Source organism: Oncorhynchus nerka, linkage group LG15, assembly GCF_034236695.1.
Source record: "Oncorhynchus nerka isolate Pitt River linkage group LG15, Oner_Uvic_2.0, whole genome shotgun sequence".
Classification (NCBI taxonomy): Eukaryota; Metazoa; Chordata; class Actinopteri; order Salmoniformes; family Salmonidae; genus Oncorhynchus; species Oncorhynchus nerka.
Genome location: NC_088410.1, coordinates 76,497,320 through 76,518,272, shown reverse-complemented (window position 1 = coordinate 76,518,272; position 20,953 = coordinate 76,497,320). Strand labels below are relative to the sequence as shown.

General features: G+C 45.1%; 1 protein-coding gene and 1 pseudogene across 8 annotated transcripts in view; one reads left to right on the top strand and one right to left on the bottom strand.

The window, feature by feature from the left end:
• LOC115143320 (membrane-associated guanylate kinase, WW and PDZ domain-containing protein 1-like) overlaps nucleotides 1–2,871 on the top strand; it is a 226,486-nt gene extending 223,615 nt beyond the window's left edge. For 7 of the 8 annotated variants that reach the window (XM_029683607.2, XM_029683605.2, XM_029683603.2 and 4 more), the window contains one exon: nucleotides 940–2,871. In XM_029683607.2, coding sequence (XP_029539467.2) covers nucleotides 940–2,222 — 1,283 coding nt within the window. In that variant the 3' untranslated portion in view covers nucleotides 2,223–2,871. The remainder of the gene's footprint in view (nucleotides 1–939) is intronic. The other variant, XM_029683608.2, reaches the window with a different exon arrangement.
• An 11,573-nt stretch (nucleotides 2,872–14,444) lies between these two features.
• Nucleotides 14,445–20,482, bottom strand: LOC115142342 (rhodopsin-like; annotated as a pseudogene).
• Between the last annotated feature and the right edge of the window lie 471 nt (nucleotides 20,483–20,953).

The window sequence follows — 20,953 nt, the reverse complement described above, 5'->3', positions numbered from 1 at the left end:
CCTCTGTGAACGGCGTGTCCACTGCGGACATGCCGAAGCGTTCGTTCCATTCATGTCACGTTAGTTTGGTGATAGTGATTGTGGGACAATGGTAAAAGTTTTTCTCTCCTAGACATTTTCTCAGCCAATCAATCAAGTAGAGTTACTATGACTTTTAGAAGCTGTCTTGTGACACTTTGATTACCATCCGTGTGGTTTATTCACTGATCTGGTGAGATGGTTAGAGTCAGGTAAGAACCAATAGAACTGCAGTCATTTTAATTAGGATCAGTAGTCTCCTTGATTAGTCCCTAAATCAATTCCATGCACCCTCTATCCATGGTGTTGAGCCCACTCCCAGCAGTCTTTATAGAGTGCAATCTGTGAAAATAATGAGCAACCACGTTCTTCCTGAAACCAAACATGCTCATTCATTATTTACATCATTACTCAATTCAGAAACTCATCTTGGTTTTGTTAGTTGCATTACATATTGATATAACATCAAAGGCAGAGCATGAGTGAGAGCATGAGTGAGCATGAATTAGTCATGTCAAACAATCAAAATCAGCATCAACACCACGCAGCACGCAGCATCGTAATCAAACCATTGGTCCAACCATCAGCTGAGCCCCCTTCAGCTCCATGAAGCCAGACGCCACCCTAGGCTCCTTACCTGGGGACAGGTTTGTTGTGGAGAACGTCTCCGGGCTTTGGCTGTTCCACCAGTCCTCGCACAGTACATTGCTGCTTTTGGCTCATACATAGCAATACTAATATCTAACCATCAGCTGTGGCTGTGCATCCAAATGAAGAATTTAGCTGTGTTTGTTTGCTGACATTAACTTTACATTTGGCAGTATTACTAATAATGTTAGATGCCTGGTTATTGGTCAGGGTGTCTGTGAGAGCATTGTGTTTCATCCAGAACCCTGTGTTGTATGTCATGTTCTGTTCCAGACCCCAGCATCGACGGTGCCGGCCCAGCCGCAGGGGTACAAAACGCTTCGGAAGTGAGCACTCTGCCGCCCCACAACAACACACCATCGGACACCAACACATCAGACCCTCACAAACCATCACGGAGCAAGGACAAGAAGGGCCACCACCATTCCAAACACAGACACCGCTCCCCGGACAAGAAGAGCAAGAGCAAGGGAGGGGAGTCTGGGGAGACAGGGGCCTCCTCCAATCAGTCCAAGAGAAAGGGCGACAAGAGCAAGAGGTCTGGTGGGGATAACCACGGCACTCACCAACACCACAACAACAGTAGCGGCCACCGCCACCGGAGACACCGCTCCCCTGATAAGGGTCGTAGCCGGGCCCGCAGCGCAGAGAAAACCCTGGACAGTAGACAAAGCCAAGGGCACAGAGAGAGGGAAGGCCGCTCTCCTGACCGGCACCACACCCACCGCCAGCGCTCTCCCTACAGGTCCCCTCGGCGCAATCGGTCACCCTATGGCCACCGCTCTCCCTATGGTCACCGGTCACCCTATGGTCACCGGTCACCCTACCACTCACGCCACCACTCTCCCACCCGCTACCACCGCACCCAATCATCAGACCCCTACCGGCAGCCCTCCCCATACAGACTAAGGGGCCGGGAGCCAGAGAGGCCCAACGGGGGGATGGCACCAGTGCTTAGGAAGCCACCTGGCCCTGTGCCCAACCCCTATCGTGAGGAGAGTGTGCTGAGGGTGCCTCCAGCCCTGGACCGGCTCAACAGGGAGGCCACGCTGCTGCGGGAGCCTCCAGCCCTGGACCGGCTCAACAGGGAGGCCATGCTGCTGAGGGAATCCAGGGAGGAGCGCCTGTTTGAGGAGGATAGCCTTCTGCTGAGGGCATCCACCCTGGAGCGTGATTACAGAGGAGATGGCCTGTTATCTGCTGCTGCCCGTGGCCAGAGAGGAGAGACCATGCCCAGGGTCCATACCCCCGAGTCCGACAGCGCTTACAAGCGGTACAGCTCACTGTTGAGGGGCCGCTCGCCTGAGAGGGTGGAGAGAGAGGCACGCTACGCCCCCAGAGAGGAGTCCCCAGACCCCCGCTACAGAGTTCAGAGTCTGGGCCGAAACATCTCACCTGTCAGGAGCTTCATAGAGCTGGAGGAGGAGGGAGCAACAGCACCCAGGCTGAAGGAGTCTTACAGCACACTCAAGTCTGACATCAGCCGTGCTTCCAAAGCGCCCCCGGAGCCCAAGCGGAAGGCTTACAAAGACAGCCCCAAAGATCTGAGCATCTGATGGGACGTCTGCTGTAACACAACCAGTCCCTCCCCCCCTCTCACCGCTCCACGGCACCATGGTTCCCTCTCACCACTCAGCTCTACTCTTCATACAACAGAACATACCTGGACCCTGGATTAACCTAAATTATTGATTATATTACATTCCTGCGTTCCTACTGGACAGTGATTCCAAAACCTACAAACTTTTAATGGCAGAAGTACGATATCTTATTTTTTCGGGGTTGTTTTTTTGTGATTTGGTACATTCATCAGAATTTTACAGAAAATGTAAAACCACAAAAAACAATGATGTGCCTAACAGTTCCATTAATGAGTGTATTTTTGTTTTGTTTTTGTTTAACATGAGACGGCCGTTTTCCCAGCCATCTGTCTGATGACTGGTATGTATTTTTCCACTGAGCCCAAAGAGGCAGGCAGCACACAGTTCCAGTGACTGGTGCTGTGCATGTCTTTTTTCTTTCTCTCCCCCAGTGCCACTGTTTTTTAGACATTTGACCAGACTATAGCACAAGCCTGCATTTGTTTGTATATTTTTGACTGCAGTATGTGTACATTGATGGGATCAAAAGGAATGAAGGGAAATAAAGTTAAACTACGATGGTAATGATGATCATGTTAAAATAAAAAATAATATCTTAAACATATCTTCAGTGTCCCCATTTTGGTATTTTTGTATTGTAATTGATCAGTGTGGGAATGTGAAGTTTTGATGTGAGTCTGTCTTACTACCTCATGAGATTCATAAGATATAATATTGAAGATAGGGCAGAATGGTAGATTAATAATATAGTATAATATTTCAAACAAAGTAAAACTATGGTTTACTTGGATCTGTCTGTTTATAAAACAGTGTGGTCCTTTTCCCTTTATTCTTCAAATGAGAGAGGAAGAAAGTGTCCGAAGTCAAGCCGATGACAGGAGCCAGTGGATGGGAACACCAAGGTCATGTTCTCTTCTTCCCAGACCACAGACAGACAGAACGACAGATGGTAGATGCAGACAGAGGCCAGTCAGTCAGGTGACCTGTGGAGGCCACTCAGAAGAGCTTTTCCTCTAATAAACCTGTCAGCTGTCAGCTTCTGGCCGGACAGATTGACAAAGAAATTGTTAGACATACCATATTAAATATCTTGTCATGGCCTGATCAATAAAGTTGTTTCATATTGAAGCCAGACAATTTGAAGATGTGCTTGGATAATAAGCCTTAAAATATTGTCTGAATTGCAAATCCTTTCCAGTATTATTATACTTTTACTTTTGAATAACTATGGGTCTGGGTCTGTTTAACTATAATACGTTTTAGGAACATTCCAGTTTCTTTTAAGAATACTTTTCTCCTAAAAGAAAGTACCACATTGATGGTTGTTTTTTAAATATTTTCTGTAGGTGCCATAATATATATGATAAAGATGGTGCCAAAGATTATGGCTAATGTTTTACATTCTCCCAACAAATTGTGCTATTGGGTTAGTTTTTTTTGTGTAACTTATTTTTTAAACTTATTGTGTACATAATGTTGTTGCTACCATCTCTTGTGACTGAAAATAACTTCTGGACATTAGAACAGCGATTGCTCACCTGGAACTGGAAGAAAGTTTTTCCTTTAACGAGTCCGACGAGAAGGATATCCTGCTTTCACTGGAACGGGCCCAGATCCCCACCTTTTGCATGAAGAAAAGACGCAGGAAAAGGGGCCGCAGATCGGGCAGTAAACTCCTACTGTCATCCGTTCTTGTAACATGCAATCATTGGAAAATAAAATGAATGACCTGCAATTATGATCCTACCAACGGGACATTAAAAACTTGAACATCTTATGTTTCACAGAGACGTGGCTGAACGAACATGGGACAATATAGAGCCAGCGGCATTTTCCATGCACAGGTAGAACAGAGACACTACCTCTGGTAAGATGAGGGGTGGGCGTGTGTCTATTTCTCAATAACAGCTGGTGCGCAATGTCTAATAGGCATTGCTCGCCTGAGGTAGAGTACCTTATGATATGCTATAGACCACACTATCTACCAAGAGAGTTCTCATCGATATTATTCATAGCAGTCTATTTACCACCACAGAATGAAGCTGGCACTAAGACCGCTCTAAACCAACTGTATAAGGCCATAAGCAAAGAATAAAATGTTCACCCAGAAGCAACGCTCCTAGTGGCCAGGGACTTTGATGCAGGCAAACTTAAATCAGTTATACCAAATTTTTACCAGCATGTCACATGTGCAACCAGAGACAAAAAAAAATCCAAGACCACCCTTACTCCACACACAGAGATGCATACAAAGCTCTCCCCTGCCCTCCATTTGGCAAATGTGACCATAATTCTATCCTCCTGATTCCTGTTTACAAGCAAAAACTAAAGCAGGAAGTACCAGCGACTCGCTCGGTATGGAAGTAGTCAGATGACGCGGATGCTACACTACAGGACTGTTTTGCTAGCACAGACTGGAACATGTTCCGGGATTCATCCATTGGCATTGAGGAGTACACCACCTCAGTCATCGGCTTCATCAATAAGTGCATCGACGATGTCGTCCCAACAGTGACTGAACATACATATCCCAACCAAAAGACATGGATAGAGAGAGACTAATCAGGATACTTATAAGAAATCCTGTTATGCCCTCAGACGAACCATCAAACAAGCAAAGCGTGAATACTGGATTAAGATTGAATCCTACTACACCGGCTCTGACGCTCATCATATGTGGCAGGGCTTGAAAACTATTACGGACTACAAAGGGAAACCCAGATGCGAGCTGCCCAGTGCAGTAACGTGGGCCTACCAGAATAGCTAAATGCCTTTTATGCTCGCTTCGAGGCAAACAACACTGAAGCATGCACGAGAGCACCAGCTGTTCTGGATGACTGTGTGATAACGCTCTCGGTAGCTGATGTGAACAAAACCTTTAAACGGGTCAATTCACACAGCCGCTGGGCCAGACGGATTACCAGGACGTGTACTCAAAGCATGCGCAGGCCAACTGTCAAGTGTCTTCACTGACATTTTCAACCTCTCCCTGACCAAGTCTGTAATACCAACATGTTTCAAAGAGACCAGCATAGTCCCTGTGCCCAAGGAAGCTAAGGTAACCTGCCTAAATGATTACCGCCCCGTGGCACTCATGTCGGTAGCCATGAAGTGCTTTGAAAGGTTGGTCAGATCCACAGATGACGCAATCGCACTCCACACTGCCCTTTCCCACCTGGACAAAAGGAACACCTATGTGAGAATGCTGGTCATTGACTACAGCTCAGCATTCAACACCATAGTGCCCACAAAGTTCATCACTAAGCTAAGGACTCTGGGACTAAACACCTCCCTCTGCAACTGGATCCTGGACTTCCTGATGGGCCGCCCCCAGGTGGTAAGAGTAGGTGACAACACATCTGCCACACTGATCCTTAACACTGGGGCCCCTCAGGGGTGTTTATTTGATTAATCTTTATTTAACTGGGCAAGTCAGTTAAGAAGAAATTCTTATTTTCAATAATGGCCTACGAACAGTGCGTTAACCTTTTGAGGATCTGAGGACCCATGCCAAATCTTTTCAGTCTCCTGAGGGGGAATAGGCTTTGTCATGCCCTCTTCATGACTGTCTTGGTGTGTTTGGACCATTCTAGTTTGTTGGTGATGTGGTCACCAAGGAACTTGAAACTCTGGACCTGCTCCACTACAGCCCTGTTGATGTTAATGGGGGCCTTTTTGACCTGCCTTTTCCTGTAATCCACGATCATCTCCTTTGACTTTCTCACATTAAGGGAGAGGTTGTTGTCCTGGCACCACACTGCCAGTTCACTGACCTCCTCCCTGTAGGCCATCTCATCGTTGTTGGTGATCAGGCCTACCACTGTTGTGTCGTCGGCAACTTAATAATGGTGTTGGAGTTGTGTTTGGCCACGCAGTCGTGGGTGAACAGGGAATACAGGCGGGGACTAAATGGGGCAGCAAGTAGCCTAGTGGTTAGAGTTGTAATAGTGGTTAGACTTGTAATCGAAAGATTGCAAGATCGAATCCCTGAGCTGACAAGGTAAAAATCTGTCATTCTGACCTTGAATAAGGCAGTTAAACAGACATTTTCGGGACATAAATAAGGATTTGTGTAACAGAGACCTTTGGGATTGCAAAAAATGGAAGATCTTCAAAGGTAAGCGATTTATTTCATCACTATTTCTGGCTTTCGTTATGCATCTGTTTGGTTGGAAAATGGTTTTCATGCTTTTGTATGCGGGGAGCTGTCAGATAATCGTATGGTATGCTTTCTGACAAAGCGGCTGGATTAACAAGAAGTCTATCTTTTCAATGATGTAAGACACTTGTATCGTCATGAATGTTTACTATTATGAAGTTAGTATTTTTGAACTTCGCGCTCTGCAATTTACCAGATGTTGTCAAATCTAGCCATAGGGGATCCCTAAAAGGTTTTAAGGGCTTGTAAGTAATAATTTCCCTGCAAGGTAAGGGACAGGGAAACCTGTTATATTCGACACGTGCCAAATAACATTTTATTTGTATAACACAAACTTCTAGCAACACAAGCCCGCTTGCTGACGTTAGCCACCTAGCTAAAATTCGTAACATATCATACGTTTTGCAAATTCGATTTGCAATTCAATACATATCATACGAAATGGGTGATGGAAATCCACAAATTAATACATAAAGTGCCTTCTGAATATATTCAGTACCTTTGACCTTTTCCACATTTTGTTATGTTTCAGCCTTATTCTAAAATGGATTGAATAAATGTTTTTCCTCAGCAATCTACACACAATATACTATAATGACAAAGCAAAAACAGGTTTTTAGAAATCTTTGAAATTGAGCTCAGGCCCATCCTGTTTCCATTGATCATCCTTTAGATATTTCTGCAACTTGATTGGAGTCCATCAGTGGTAAATTGAATTGATTGGACATGATTTGGAAAGGCACACACCTTCCTATATAAGAACCCACAGGTGACAGTGCATGTCAGAGCAAAAAAAACAAGCCATGAGGTTGAAGGAATTGTCCATAGAGCTCAGAGACAGGATTGTGTCAGGGGTACAAATAAATTACAGGACTATTCCTAGAGCTGGCCAAACTGAGCATTCAGGGGAGAAGGGCCTTGGTCAGGAAGGTGAGCAAGAACCCGATGGTCACTCTGACAGAGGTCTAGAGTTCCTCTGTGGAGATGGGAGAACCTTCCAGAATGACATTCATCTCTGCAGCACTCCACCAATCAGGCTTTTATGGTAGAGTGGCCAGACCTGAATGAAGAAAACCTGGCACCATCCCTACGGTGAAGCATGGTAGTGGCAGCATCATGCTTTGGGGATGTTTTACAACGGCAGGGACTAGGAAACTAGTCAGCATCGAGGGAGAGATTAACAGAGCAAAGTACAGAGAGATCCTTGATGAAAACCTGCTCCAAAGCGCTCAGAACCTCAGACTGGGGTGAAGGTTCACCTTCCAACAGGACAACGGCCCTACAGCCAAGACAATGCAGGAGTGGCTTCGGGACATGTTCTAAATGTCCTTGAGTGGCCCAGCCAGAGCCCTGACTTGAACCCGATCGAACATCTCGGGATAGACCTGAAAATATCTGTGCAGCAACTCTCCCCATTCAACCTGACAGAGTTTGAGAGGATCTGCAGAGAAGAATGGGAGAAACTCCCCAAACACAGGTGTGCCAAGCTTGTAGCGTCATACCAAAGAAGACTCAAGGCTGTAATTGCTGCCAAAGGTGCTTCAACAAAGTGCTGAGTAAAGGATCTGAATACTTATGTAAATGTAATTTTTCCATAAAGGCCTGATTGGTGGATTAGATTGCTGAGGGGAAAAAACATTTGAATCCATTTTAGAATAAGGCTGTAATGTAACAAAATGTGGAAAAAGTCACGTGGTCTGAATACTTCCCGAATGCATGGTACCATACGAAACATAACATATCATACTAAATGGAGTTTTGGATTTACATACAGAGTAATACAAAATGCTCTAAGACCAGGTTGAAACAATGAATTCAATCAAGTCTCCAGAGGCAATACACTCCCCTCTCCTCATCCCCCCTCCCTCTATCGCTCCCTGAGTCTTCATCAAATATTGAACCAGTGTCTTGTATTGCTGCTGCTACCCAGTATGGATAACCAATGACGGTTGACAATTCATCATGGCTGTGTCTGTGCGCTGAGGAAGACATGGTAATGAAATCTGTAATAATGATATCACAGCAGCAGCCCAAAGTCTGGGCTCCAGTTGAGGGGCTCTGTGACCTTGGAGCCTCTCTCTCCCGTCACCATGGAAACACACAAACGGTTCCATTACATTTACATTTACATTTAAGTCATTTAGCAGACGCTCTTATCCAGAGCGACTTACAAATTGGTGCATTCACCTTATGACATCCAGTGGAACAGCCACTTTACAATAGTGCATCTAAGTCTTTTAAGGGGGGGAGAAGGATTACTTTATCCTATCCTAGGTATTCCTTAAAGAGGTGGGGTTTCAGGTGTCTCCGGAAGGTGGTGATTGACTCCGCTGTCCTGGCGTCGTGGGGGAGTTTGTTCCATCATTGGGGGGCCAGAGCAGCGAACAGTTTTGACTGGGCTGAGCGGGAACTGTACTTCCTCGGTGGTAGGGAGGCGAGCAGGCCAGAGGTGGATGAACGCAGTGCCCTTGTTTGGGTGTAGGGCCTGATCAGAGCCTGGAGGTACTGAGGTGCCGTTCCCCTCACAGCTCCGTAGGCAAGCACCATGGTCTTTTACGCGATTAGTTATTACGCGATTAGACTGATTAATCATGTAACCGTAATTACTAGGAAGTCGGGGCACCAGGGAAAAATATTCCGATTACAAACTTTTCAGATATTTTCATATCTGATCCATAGTCTTCTGATTAATGAATGATTTACTTTGCCTCACGTTAGTCTCATTCCAAAAGTCGTAAATTGTCATGTATGAGTCATCCATACATCAATTGTCTTAAATCATTTATTTATTACTAACTAAGTAATTCACAGAAATGCATAAACAAACAGTAAATGTGGTTACATGAAATGAGAATGTGCCCCTAGTGGGCTGAACCGGCTTGTTAGACAGAGGAGAAGTGGAGAATGTGCCCTAGTGGGCTGAACCGGCTTGTTAGACAGAGGAGAAGTGGAGAATGTGCCCCTAGTGGGCTGAACCGGCTTGTTAGACAGAGGAGAAGTGGAGAATGTGCCCTAGTGGGCTGAACCGGCTTGTTAGACAGAGGAGAAGTGGAGAATGTGCCCCTAGTGGGCTGAACCGGCTTGTTAGACAGAGGAGAAGTGGAGAATGTGCCCTAGTGGGCTGAACCGGCATGGCGGCTTGTTAGACAGAGGAGAAGTGGAGAATGTGCCCCTAGTGGGCTGAACCGGCATGGCGGCTTGTTAGACAGAGGAGAAGTGGAGAATGTGCCCCTAGTGGGCTGAACCGGCATGGCGGCTTGTTAGACAGAGGAGAAGTGGAGAATGTGCCCCTAGTGGGCTGAACCGGCATGGCGGCTTGTTAGACAGAGGAGAAGTGGAGAATGTGCCCCTAGTGGGCTGAACCGGCATGGCGGCTTGTTAGACAGAGGAGAAGTGGAGAATGTGCCCAGAGGAGAAGTGGAGAATGTGCTAGTGGGCTGAACCGGCATGGCACCTTGTTAGACAGAGGAGAAGTGGAGAATGTGCCCCTAGTGGGCTGAACCGGCATGGCGGCTTGTTAGACAGAGGAGAAGTGGGAGTCGACTAAGAAGTCACTACAAAGTGATAATTATAACAATTGAAATGCTAATCCTTTGCACATTGAACGCTCACTCATTCGGGAACAATTGCAATCAATATATATATTTACACTCAGTGTGTCGTCTTAATCGCTGGTGAAAAGTTCATTTCTTTTGTAGAAATAGTGGATAGTTCAGAGTGACATTCATTCGTTTCGTTACAGAATGGTTGTTTCGGCAGTTGTCATTCTTCGCGTTCAATGATACCGAATTCCTAGCTGCAGACTAGTAATTAATATCAAAGACTTGTTCTTATTCTGTCGGTATCGATAGTCTAAGAGTTTAACCGACCTTAGTTCCTTTGATTTGTCTTTGTTTTAGTATGGTCAGGGTGTGATTTGGGTGGTTTGTCGATGTTCCGTTTTTTATGTTGTGTTTAGCATTTGGCCTGGTATGGTTCTCAATCAGAGGCAGGTGTCGTTAGTTGTCTCTGATTGGGAATCATACTTAGGTAGCCTTTTTCCACCTGTGTTTGGTGGGTGTTTATTTTCTGTGTCTGTGTGTTCCACACGGAACTGTTTCGGTTGGTTATTTTCTGTGTCTGTGTGTTCCACACGGAACTGTTTCGGTTGGTTATTTCACGTGTCCTTTATTGTTTTGTTTCAGTGTTCGTTTGTTTTAATAAAGAGCATGAACACGTACCGTCCTGTTGAGTCAAACCTGACTGGAGCTAAGATGACAGACATGTTCTGTATGTAGCAGACATGCATGCAAGAAAGACGGCACGTAATATATGTTTTGACAAAGTGATGCACTAGATTTTTGGACAATTGTAGGCCTGTGTGTGGGTTTATATTTAGTTTTGATTAGATTTGACAGAATCTGTGTGTGTGTGTGTGCGTGTGTGTGTGTGTGTGTGTGTATTTTCATGCCAATTGTAATTTGTAACATGTTGCACAGGTAAGTCTGCAGGCAAGGGATAAATGTAAAAGGGATCATGTTGCCTTATCAGGTTAATATCTTGCGTACCTTAACCTTTACATTACTGTCATGTTTTCAGATCAGATCTGATACCTTTGCACTTGATAGCCTACAGCGCGACCTCAGATGAAAGTCTTGACTCAACTACCGAAATCTCCATCAATCTCTGTAAATCCCTCATCCTTTACCTGTGGTAATCTCACCACCACTCTGTCCAGAGAAAAACATACCAGACGGGACTGAATGAAGAATGCTTTATATTAATATTACTATTACTATTATTGTTACGACTTTCTCCAGACAAAATACATACAGTACCAGACAGGACTTAATGCAGAATACTTTTATTCTATAAGATATAGATACATTGCCTTCAGAAAGTATTCAGACCCCTTAACTTTTTCCACATTTTGTTACATTACAGCCTTATTATAAAATTGATTAAATAAAATAAAAATCCTCAGCAATATACACACAATACCCCATAATGACAAAGCAAAAACAGGTTTTTATACATTTTTGCAAATGTATAAATAATAATAAACAGAAAAACCTTATTTAGATAAGTATTCAGACCCTTTGCTATGAGCTTGGGTGCATCCTGTTTCCATTGATCATCCTTGAGATGTTTCTACAACTTGGAGTCCACCTGTGGTAAATTCAATTGATTGGACATGATTTGGAAAGGCACTCACCTGTCTACATAATGTCCACAGTGCATGTCAGAGCAAAAACCAAGCCATGAGGTTGAAGGAATTGTCCGTAGAGCTCCGAGACAGGATTGTGTTGAGGCACATATCTGGGGAAAGGTACCAAAACATTTCTACAGAATTGAAGGTCCACAAGAACACAATGGCCTCCATCATTCTTAAATGGAAGAAGTTTGAGGTCAACAAGACTCTTCCTAGAGCTGGACTCATGGCCAAATTTAGCAATCGGGGGAGAAGGGTCTTGGTCCAGGAGGTGACCAAGAACCCAATGGTTACTCTGACAGAGCTCTAGAGTTCCCCTGTGGAGATGGGAGAACCTTCCAGAAGGACAACCATCTCTGCAGCACTCCACCAATCAGACCTTTATGGTAGAGTGACCAAATGGAAGCCCCTCCTCTGTAAAAGGCACATGACTGCCCGCTTGGAGTTTGCCAAAGGCACATAAAGACGTTCAGATCACGAGTAACAAGATTCTCTGAACTGATGAAACCAAGATTGAACACTTTGGCCTGAATGCCAAGCATCATGTCTGGAGGAAACCTGGCACAATGCCTACAGTGACGCATGGTGGTCGGAGCATCATACTGTGGGGATGTTTTTCAGCAGCAGGAACTGGGAGACTAGTCAGGATCGAGGCAAAGATGAACGGAGCAAAGTACAGAGAGTTTCTTTATGAAAACCTGCTCCGGAGCTCGCAGGACCTCAGACTGGGGCGAAGGTTCACCTTCCAACAGGAGAACGACCGTAAGCACACAGCCAAGACAAAGCAGGAGTGGCTAAATGAGAAGTCTCTGAATGTCCTTGAGTGGCCCATTCAGAGCCCGGGCTTGAACCCTAACAAGCTTCTCTGGTTAGACCTGAAAATAGCTGTGCAGCAACACTCCCCATCCAACCTGACAGATCTTGAGAGGATTTGCAGAGAAGAATGGGAGAATCTCCCCAAATACTGGTGTGCCAAGCTTGTAGCGTCATACCCAAGAAGACTCGAGGCTGTAATCGATGCCAAAGATGCTTCAACAAAGTACTGAGTAAAGGGTCTGAATACTTACGTATGTAAATTTGATATTTCAGTTTTTTTATTTTTAATATATTAGCAAAAAAATTCAAAAACCTGGAAAAGTCAAGGGGGTCTTTATACTTTCCGAAGGCACTGTACATACTTCCACCAAAAACAGGTAGAAACAATGTAGATGTCAACATGTTTTCTGAAAGCAAATTATCATTTTTCTGTTATTTCAGTAGGTGCGTGTTTCAGTAAAATATAGGCCATTTTTATAAATGTTTTAATGAACAGTTCTACTCTTTCAACTTGTAAGATCACTTAAGTACACTGTAAATTGTTGTTGTTTCAACTTGAAAAGATAACTTACACCACTGACTTGCAATTGTTAGCTACATCAACTCTTACATTATAAGATACAAGTGATTGGGGGCACCATTCTTTTTAAATTGAAGCACTGATGATTTCTTATAGTGTAAAGACTTTATAAAAAATACTAAGTATTTTAACGTTAAAAAATGAGTTACTCCTCTGACTTAAAAGTGAACTTGTATCAACTAGCTTCTTGTACTGTAACTAATATCTCAAAGCGGGCAAAAAAGTTATTTAGTCTGCCTGGGAGCAAGACATCCTGGTCCGTGACTGGGCTGGATTTCTTCCTGTAGTCCATGATTGACTCTAGACCCTGCCACATGCCTCTTGTGTCTGAGCCGTTGAATTGAGATTCTACTTTGTCTCTGTATTGACGCTTGAAGAAATTCGGCTTGTCACCAAAAGCACTCACAAACTTCTACAGATGCACAATCGAGAGCATCCTGGCGGGCTGTATCACCGCCTGGTACGGCAACTGCTCCGCCCTCAACCGTAAGGCTCTCCAGAGGGTAGTGAGGTCTGCACAACGCATCACCGGGGGCAAACTACCTGCCCTCCAGGACACCTACACCACCCGATGTTACAGGAAGGCCATAAAGATCATCAAGGACATCAACCACCCGAGCCACTGCCTGTTCACCCCGCTATCATCCAGAAGGCGAGGTCAGTACAGGTGCATCAAAGCTGGGACCGAGAGACTGAAAAACAGCTTCTATCTCAAGGCCATCAGACTGTTAAACAGCCACCACTAACATTGAGTGGCTGCTGCCAACACACTGACACTGACACTGACTCAACTCCAGCCACTTTAATAATGGGAATTGATGGGAAATGATGTAAATATATCACTAGCCACTTTAAACAATGCTACCTTATATAATGTTACTTACCCTACATTATTCATCTCATATGCATACGTATATACTGTACTCTATATCATCGACTGGATCCTTATGTAATACATGTATCACTAGCCACTTTAACTATGCCACTTTGTTTACATACTCATCTCATATGTATATACTGTACTCGATACCATCTACTGTATCTTGCCTATGCTGCTCTGTACCATCACTCATTCATATATCCTTATGTACATATTCTTTATCCCCTTACACTGTGTATAAGACAGTAGTTTTGGAATTGTTAGTTAGATTACTTGTTGGTTATTACTGCATTGTCGGAACTAGAAGCACAAGCATTTCGCTACACTCGCATTAACATCTGCTAACCATGTGTATGTGACAAATACAATTTGATTTGATTTGAATATCTGTTTTTCTAAGATAAAACAAATGTTTACGGCAGTGAAGTAAACACAGAAATGACAGTATACTGAGACGTGCATCTACAGACATACGTTGAAACTAACTAGAATTGTTAGTGTCTTATGCAGGTCAAACTTTTCCATAACCTGAGGAGACGGAAGCAGCCATCTTATGCAGAAAACACTGAGCTGGAGGACACAGAGGAGGCTTCTGTCTTGGAGGTGGCGATGGAGGCTCCCTCCTCCTCATCCAAGAGGTTTCTGCAGGACAGGGTAGTGATCATGCAGCGGCAGAACTGCTTGTACATCAAAATATAGATATGGGAGTTGGACAGGGCTGAGTTTTTGACAAAAAAGCCGGAACTGTCATGAACAAGAGTCCGAAGGTGAGTCCCTGATGGGTGAAGGCGTACACGGCAATACTGGAGTAGGGCACCCAGCACAACAGGAAGGAGTTGACCATGTTGGTGACCTCCCTCTCAGCCCTCTGGGTGGTTTCAGCAGCATCCTGGATGGAGCAGAATAGGTTGCCATTGCAGAAGGAGATGACCAGGAGAATGGTGAAGTGGCAGAAGAACATGTTGATGACATAGGCATCTTTATTGATTCCTGAGATCTGAGTGTAATAGTCAAAACTGCATGAGCATTGCATGCCCTTCGGAATGTAACGTGACCAGCCGAACAGAGGGGGCACGGAACAAGCGGCAGCGATCACCCAGGTGAATGCCACCATCAATATGACTTGGCTCTCCCTGAAGCGCTACCTGTTGTCCACACATTCTGGGTTAGCAACATCAATTAAGAATCCCCATAGGGAGTTTGAATATTGTGTTTAATTACAGTACAATGCACCTAATTTCTCCTGGTAGGGAATAAAGCTCAGTCAGTCTTTGTAGCATGACAATTACAGGGCGGTCACCCGTGATACAAGTCAGGATTAGACGTCCATGTCTGAGGACGTCGGGAGATGAAGTGGAAAACGTGGGGCAACAGTGAACACTGTTACCTTCAAGAAGGTTTCGTTTTTGCTAGGGTGTTGTGGACTGGGGTGTTGTGGACTGGGGTGTTGTAGACTGGGGTGTTGTGGACTTGGGTGTTGTGGACTAGGGTGTTGTGGACTGGGGTGTTGTGGACTGGGGTGTTGTGGACTAGGGGTTGTGGACTAGGGTGTTGTGGACTAGGGGTTGTGGACTAGGGGTTGTGGACTGGGGGTTGTGGACTGGGGTGTTGTGGACTGGGGTGTTGTGGACTGGGGTGTTGTGGACTGGGGTGTTGTAGACTGGGGTGTTGTGGACTTGGGTGTTGTGGACTAGGGTGTTGTGGACTGGGGTGTTGTGGACTGGGGTGTTGTGGACTGGGGTGTTGTGGACTAGGGGTTGTGGACTAGGGGTTGTGGACTAGGGGTTGTGGACTAGGGGTTGTGGACTGGGGTGTTGTGGACTAGAGTGTTGTGGACTAGGGGGTTGTGGACTGGGGTGTTGTGGACTGGGGTGTTGTGGACTGGGGTGTTGTGGACTAGGGGTTGTGGACTGGGGTGTTGTGGACTAGGGGTTGTGGACTAGGGGTTGTGGACTAGGGGTTGTGGACTAGGGTGTTGTGGACTAGGGTGTTGTGGACTAGGGGTTGTGGACTAGGGGGTTGTGGACTGGGGTGTTGTGGACTGGGGTGTTGTGGACTGGGGTGTTGTGGACTAGGGGTTTGTGGACTAGGGGTTGTGGACTAGGGTGTTGTGGACTGGGGTGTTGTGGACTAGGGGGTTGTGGACTGGGGTGTTGTGGACTAGGGTGTTGTGGACTAGGGGGTTGTGGACTAGGGGGTTGTGGACTGGGGTGTTGTGGACTAGGGGGTGTTGTGGACTAGGCATGTTTGAATCCAGTGGATGAAAGTTGTTTTTGAGATTTTGGTTTTAAGCCTATCCCAAACCTTAACCCTTACCTTAAGATTGATGTTTGAGAAACATGGATGAATGTCTAATTCTGACATGAGACTGTGTGAGCTTGTTGGACAATTAACATGAAATCAATTGACCTAATTGTGTCAATAAAAATACTATTCCTTTATATTCAAGATAATTAAGATTGAATTGGCATGCTTAAAAAGACTACATTTGGCATGGTCTTTTCCCACTCAGAATAAGCCCACTTAATAACAATTAGATATTAAAGTGTTTCAATGGCAAGACAGAAATGTTCAGGTTGCATTGGTACCCCAAATGATACAGAATGAAAAGCAAGAAACCTGTGTGTTTCTTGGTATATGTTCAAGTGGGTGTTAGAGAGTGCCATCTTATGGTCAACATGTGTGTTTCTTGGTATATGTTCAAGTGGGTGTTAGAGAGTGCCATCTTATGGTCAACATGTGAAAACACATCCGCCCTGCACATGACGTCACCATTCCGGTATTTTGCCTGGACTTGCGCTGTGCTGATGGAATGACTTTAATATGTCTTTCCACCGAACAATATGTCACATGAGATGAGCACACTAAATGTTTTCCCTGTAGTTCCTTAGAATGTGAGAGAGTGTTTGGCTGAACTTTGGCCCTTCTCATTCAAGGCAAATGGTAGGGAATGACCCATCTGTCTCTGTCAGGAGGAGTGGCGTCCATAGATACACCGATCAATATAATCTGGAGTAGTTATTTTACTGCCTGGTAGGAGACAAGGCTGATGTTGTGGTCTGCAGAGCGACACAAGCCTTATTTATCCAGCATGATTTCACAGCCCTGGGACACGGCTCCGAGATGGAGATGATGCGTCCTCTGCTGTTGATAAAACTTCATGGGCAGACCTTTCGGTGGGCGATATGGTGTCACAGGTTTTCAGCCTTTAATATACATATCTTTAATATACATATCTTTAATATACATATCTTTAAACATGCATAATATACAACGTCTAACATTTCCAATGTTAAAAAATGCCACTCCATGCTGAGGGCTTCCAAAGGAAATGAGAGTTGTGAGTGTTCACTGAGGCTACACATTACTTCACCTGATAACTGTTTACACTCTACAGTCTAGATACACTCTGGGAAAACAGAAAAGCAAAGGCATAGTTCTCTCAATGTAACCCAGTGATTGTTATCAGAGAGAAGGTCTTACACTACACTCAACTTCCTCTTTAAAGTGAACCCCACACATTCTCTCACATGACAGACGATGTAAGTTGTTGGTGTTTGGGGAGGCCGTGGTGACTGATAAATGATCGGTGAACAATATCAAAGGAACAGTAAAACCACTTTTCCCGCTCGCTCTCTCTGTCTGTCTGTCTGAATGAACAAATCAAGGCTCTCTCACTCTAGCACTGTCTCCTGTGTCAGGGAGTTACAGACCCAGACCCTGAGCTGTACAGGACGTGTCTTTTCAGAGAAACTTAACTAATTCTGTCATTTTCTCATGGCAGTTTATCTTTGCTCTTTATCTAATGTCAGAATATTCTAGATATTACACAGGAGTCAGTAAAGTTAGCCACATAGAAATATGTTAGTCTAATGATGATCTGTAGCCTCTCGCAATGAGAAGATAGCTTCATCGCCTCTGGACATTGTGTATGTACAGTACCTTCTCATATTGTCGCAATTTGGTAGTTCTTCCTGTTCTAAATTGTCCAGTTGAACCGAGGTCTTATCCAGGGAGGGGGTTTCGACCAATAGAGGGGCTTACACAGGAGATACACTGGGTCCAGTTGAACCGAGGTCTTATCCAGGGAGGGGGTTTCGACCAATAGAGGGGCTTACACAGGAGATACACTGGGTCCAGTTGAACCGAGGTCTTATCCAGGGAGGGGGTTTCGACCAATAGAGGGGCTTACACAGGAGATACACTGGGTCCAGTTGAACCGAGGTCTTATCCAGGGAGGGGGTTTCGACCAATAGAGGGGCTTACACAGGAGATACACTGGGTCCAGTTGAACCGAGGTCTTATCCAGGGAGGGGGTTTCGACCAATAGAGGGGCTTACACAGGAGATACACTGGGTCCAGTTGAACCGAGGTCTTATCCAGGGAGGGGTTTCGACCAATAGAGGGGCTTACACAGGAGATACACTGGGTCCAGTTGAACCGAGGTCTTATCCAGGGAGGGGGTTTCGACCAATAGAGGGGCTTACACAGGAGATACACTGGGTCCAGTTGAACCGAGGTCTTATCCAGGGAGGGGGTTTCGACCAATAGAGGGGCTTACACAGGAGATACACTGGAAGTAAATGAACTTGCAGTTTGCAAAGAACAACACACAGATGATGGTTGACAAAGACTGAGTAGACAAAATAGAAATTATAAATACTTTATTTGTAATAAACATTGACAATGGCTTTTTGTGCGACCTGATATTGTCAGCATACTGGCCGTGCTGTAATGGATTCCAGGGCTTTGTTTTCTTCAGGGTCCTCAGCCATCACCAACTACCAAACAATACTGAGACTTTCCCCCTCTCTCCTGTTTTAGAGATTATTTTTGTTATTGCAGAACAAAGCCCCTTTGCTCTCTGGAACAAAGACAAACACGCATCAGGCTTCAGGCTGACCATAGCAGCCATACACTTCCTGCTCTCTGGGGACTGGAGCCTGCAGGGGACCCTTCACTGTGGAGCGGGCTTTGAGAATTGTCAATAATTGTCCAGACTACATATTGACCGGTGGCCTCCTTCCATGGAGGTTAATTTCCTTTGGGTGGTTGTGTGTGGATCCAGACAATGACGTTTGTCGTATCCATCTGGACAGGTGAAAGCTAAATAGTGAACAGTATCTGCCATCCCATTGGTATGTTGGTTCAACCAGTGTGTGCCCAGTGCGATATTGCTTTCACCTATCCCGTTCTTTCAGCATTCTCTACGACCTCCGCTCAGTCGAGGACTATAATCACTGACATTTGAAAATGTTTTTCAAGCAACTCTACCATGAAGTCTTGTGATAATGAAAAACAACTGAAAATATTATATTTAGGCATCTATGGCAGAGGAGAGGGAAAATGGAGAAATTTGATTGTAATCATCACTAAATAAAGCTGTCATCAGGAATCCTGCCGTAGTGAATCAAGGACAAATGAAAACCTCTCAGTATGTCTGCCAGTAATGTTGTTATGTGTGTGGACATTATTATTGTCCTTCTTTATTTCCCTGGAGTACGGCACTCAGGCAGTGTGCTTATATAGAGTCGTAAATCTATTAGCACAGCTATTCAGCACCCAGGAAGAAAGGTTACCGGAAATGGGGGATTAATGGTGCCTGGCCAAGTGAAGTTAGGGTAAATCATGTGTACTCTGGGTGAAGAATGTGTGAGAAAAGAGGGTGGTGGCAGGGATGGATACTGTGGAATAAATATGATCATGCTCTGAGATGAAAACCACCCTGCTGGACTTTCTTCACGGTAATAGACCATATAGTGTAAAGGGGTGTGGCTGATGATGGGAGGGGCTGCTGAAGGGAACAGGTGGGGGGGGGGGGTTGATTGATGGATGCAGGGAGGGGATATAACTGGAAACTCCTGCAGGAAGGTGACAGGAAAGAGGATGTGGGAAGAAAGGTTTTGTTAAAGATAAGAAAGAACAAGCGAGGAACTGAGCAAGCTTCCACCTTCCTTCCATTCTGTAGTTCCATGAGCTGGAATGGTTGACTAAGATGTTACCATATAACTTACTGTTTGGCACACAATTCGGCACACGGTTTGGTACACTGTGTAGTGAGTATAACCCCTTTGAGACAAGAGTTTTGCCTCTTGGCTGGGGAGAAGGACTGGTCCCTTCCTTTAATTATTTGTGACACACCCCCTCTTGTCCAGCGAGGAAGTACATGTGCATGGCCCATGACCAGATCTCAGATCTTAAGTAGGTGACTGAGGGGTGTGTGTCGCCTCTGTAACACCACTACTCTGGGAGAGGTTACATCCTCTGAGAATTCAGGGCTGTACCACTGAGGGGGGAATTCACCACAGAGACATACGACATACCTCACACCAGGATGGGTTGTGAAACCTCTAAGGGTCTGGATGTGGCCTTACTCACGGAGGGACGGGACAGACTTTCTGGGTGGAACCATGCCCCTCCTTGCCCTGGTGTTCTGATTAGGCTGGGCTTGAGAGAGGGATGGTAGACGGGAGGTGACCATTCTCTGTCTGGTCTGACGCAGCAGCCGGTAGTAAGAGTGGGTCACAGTCACACAGCGTCTCCGATGAGACTCTAGTTCAGTGGGAAAACAGCACTGAGCATGCTCCATGATTCCTCTGGGCAGTGGTATTCAAACCTTTTCAGCGGGGACATTTTTTTCTGCCAGAATTAGTTTGGGAACCCCATTTTTCCCCCATGAATTTCTTGCGTCCCCACCCCACCCCATATCTAATGACAGAACCTTAAAATCCGTATATTTTCTTCAATTCATTGCATTTTTATCTCTTATCAAAGTGAAAGAAACCAATAAGAACATTTACTCAATAAAATGTTATCTTTCAAATGATTTTTCTCAAAAATGTTTGTATATTGTCCCATACAATTGTTGTATTATTATTTTGCAGATCCTACTGCAGTTGAACCCCGACGTTGAATACCACTGCTCTAGGGAATGACCTCATAGGACAATGAAGTCGCCTGCTGGGCAGAGAAAATAGAATCTCTCACACACAGACAGATCTCTCCCCCCTCCATCTCTCGGCCTCTCTCTCTCTCTCTCTGAGATTTGCTCACACAAAAA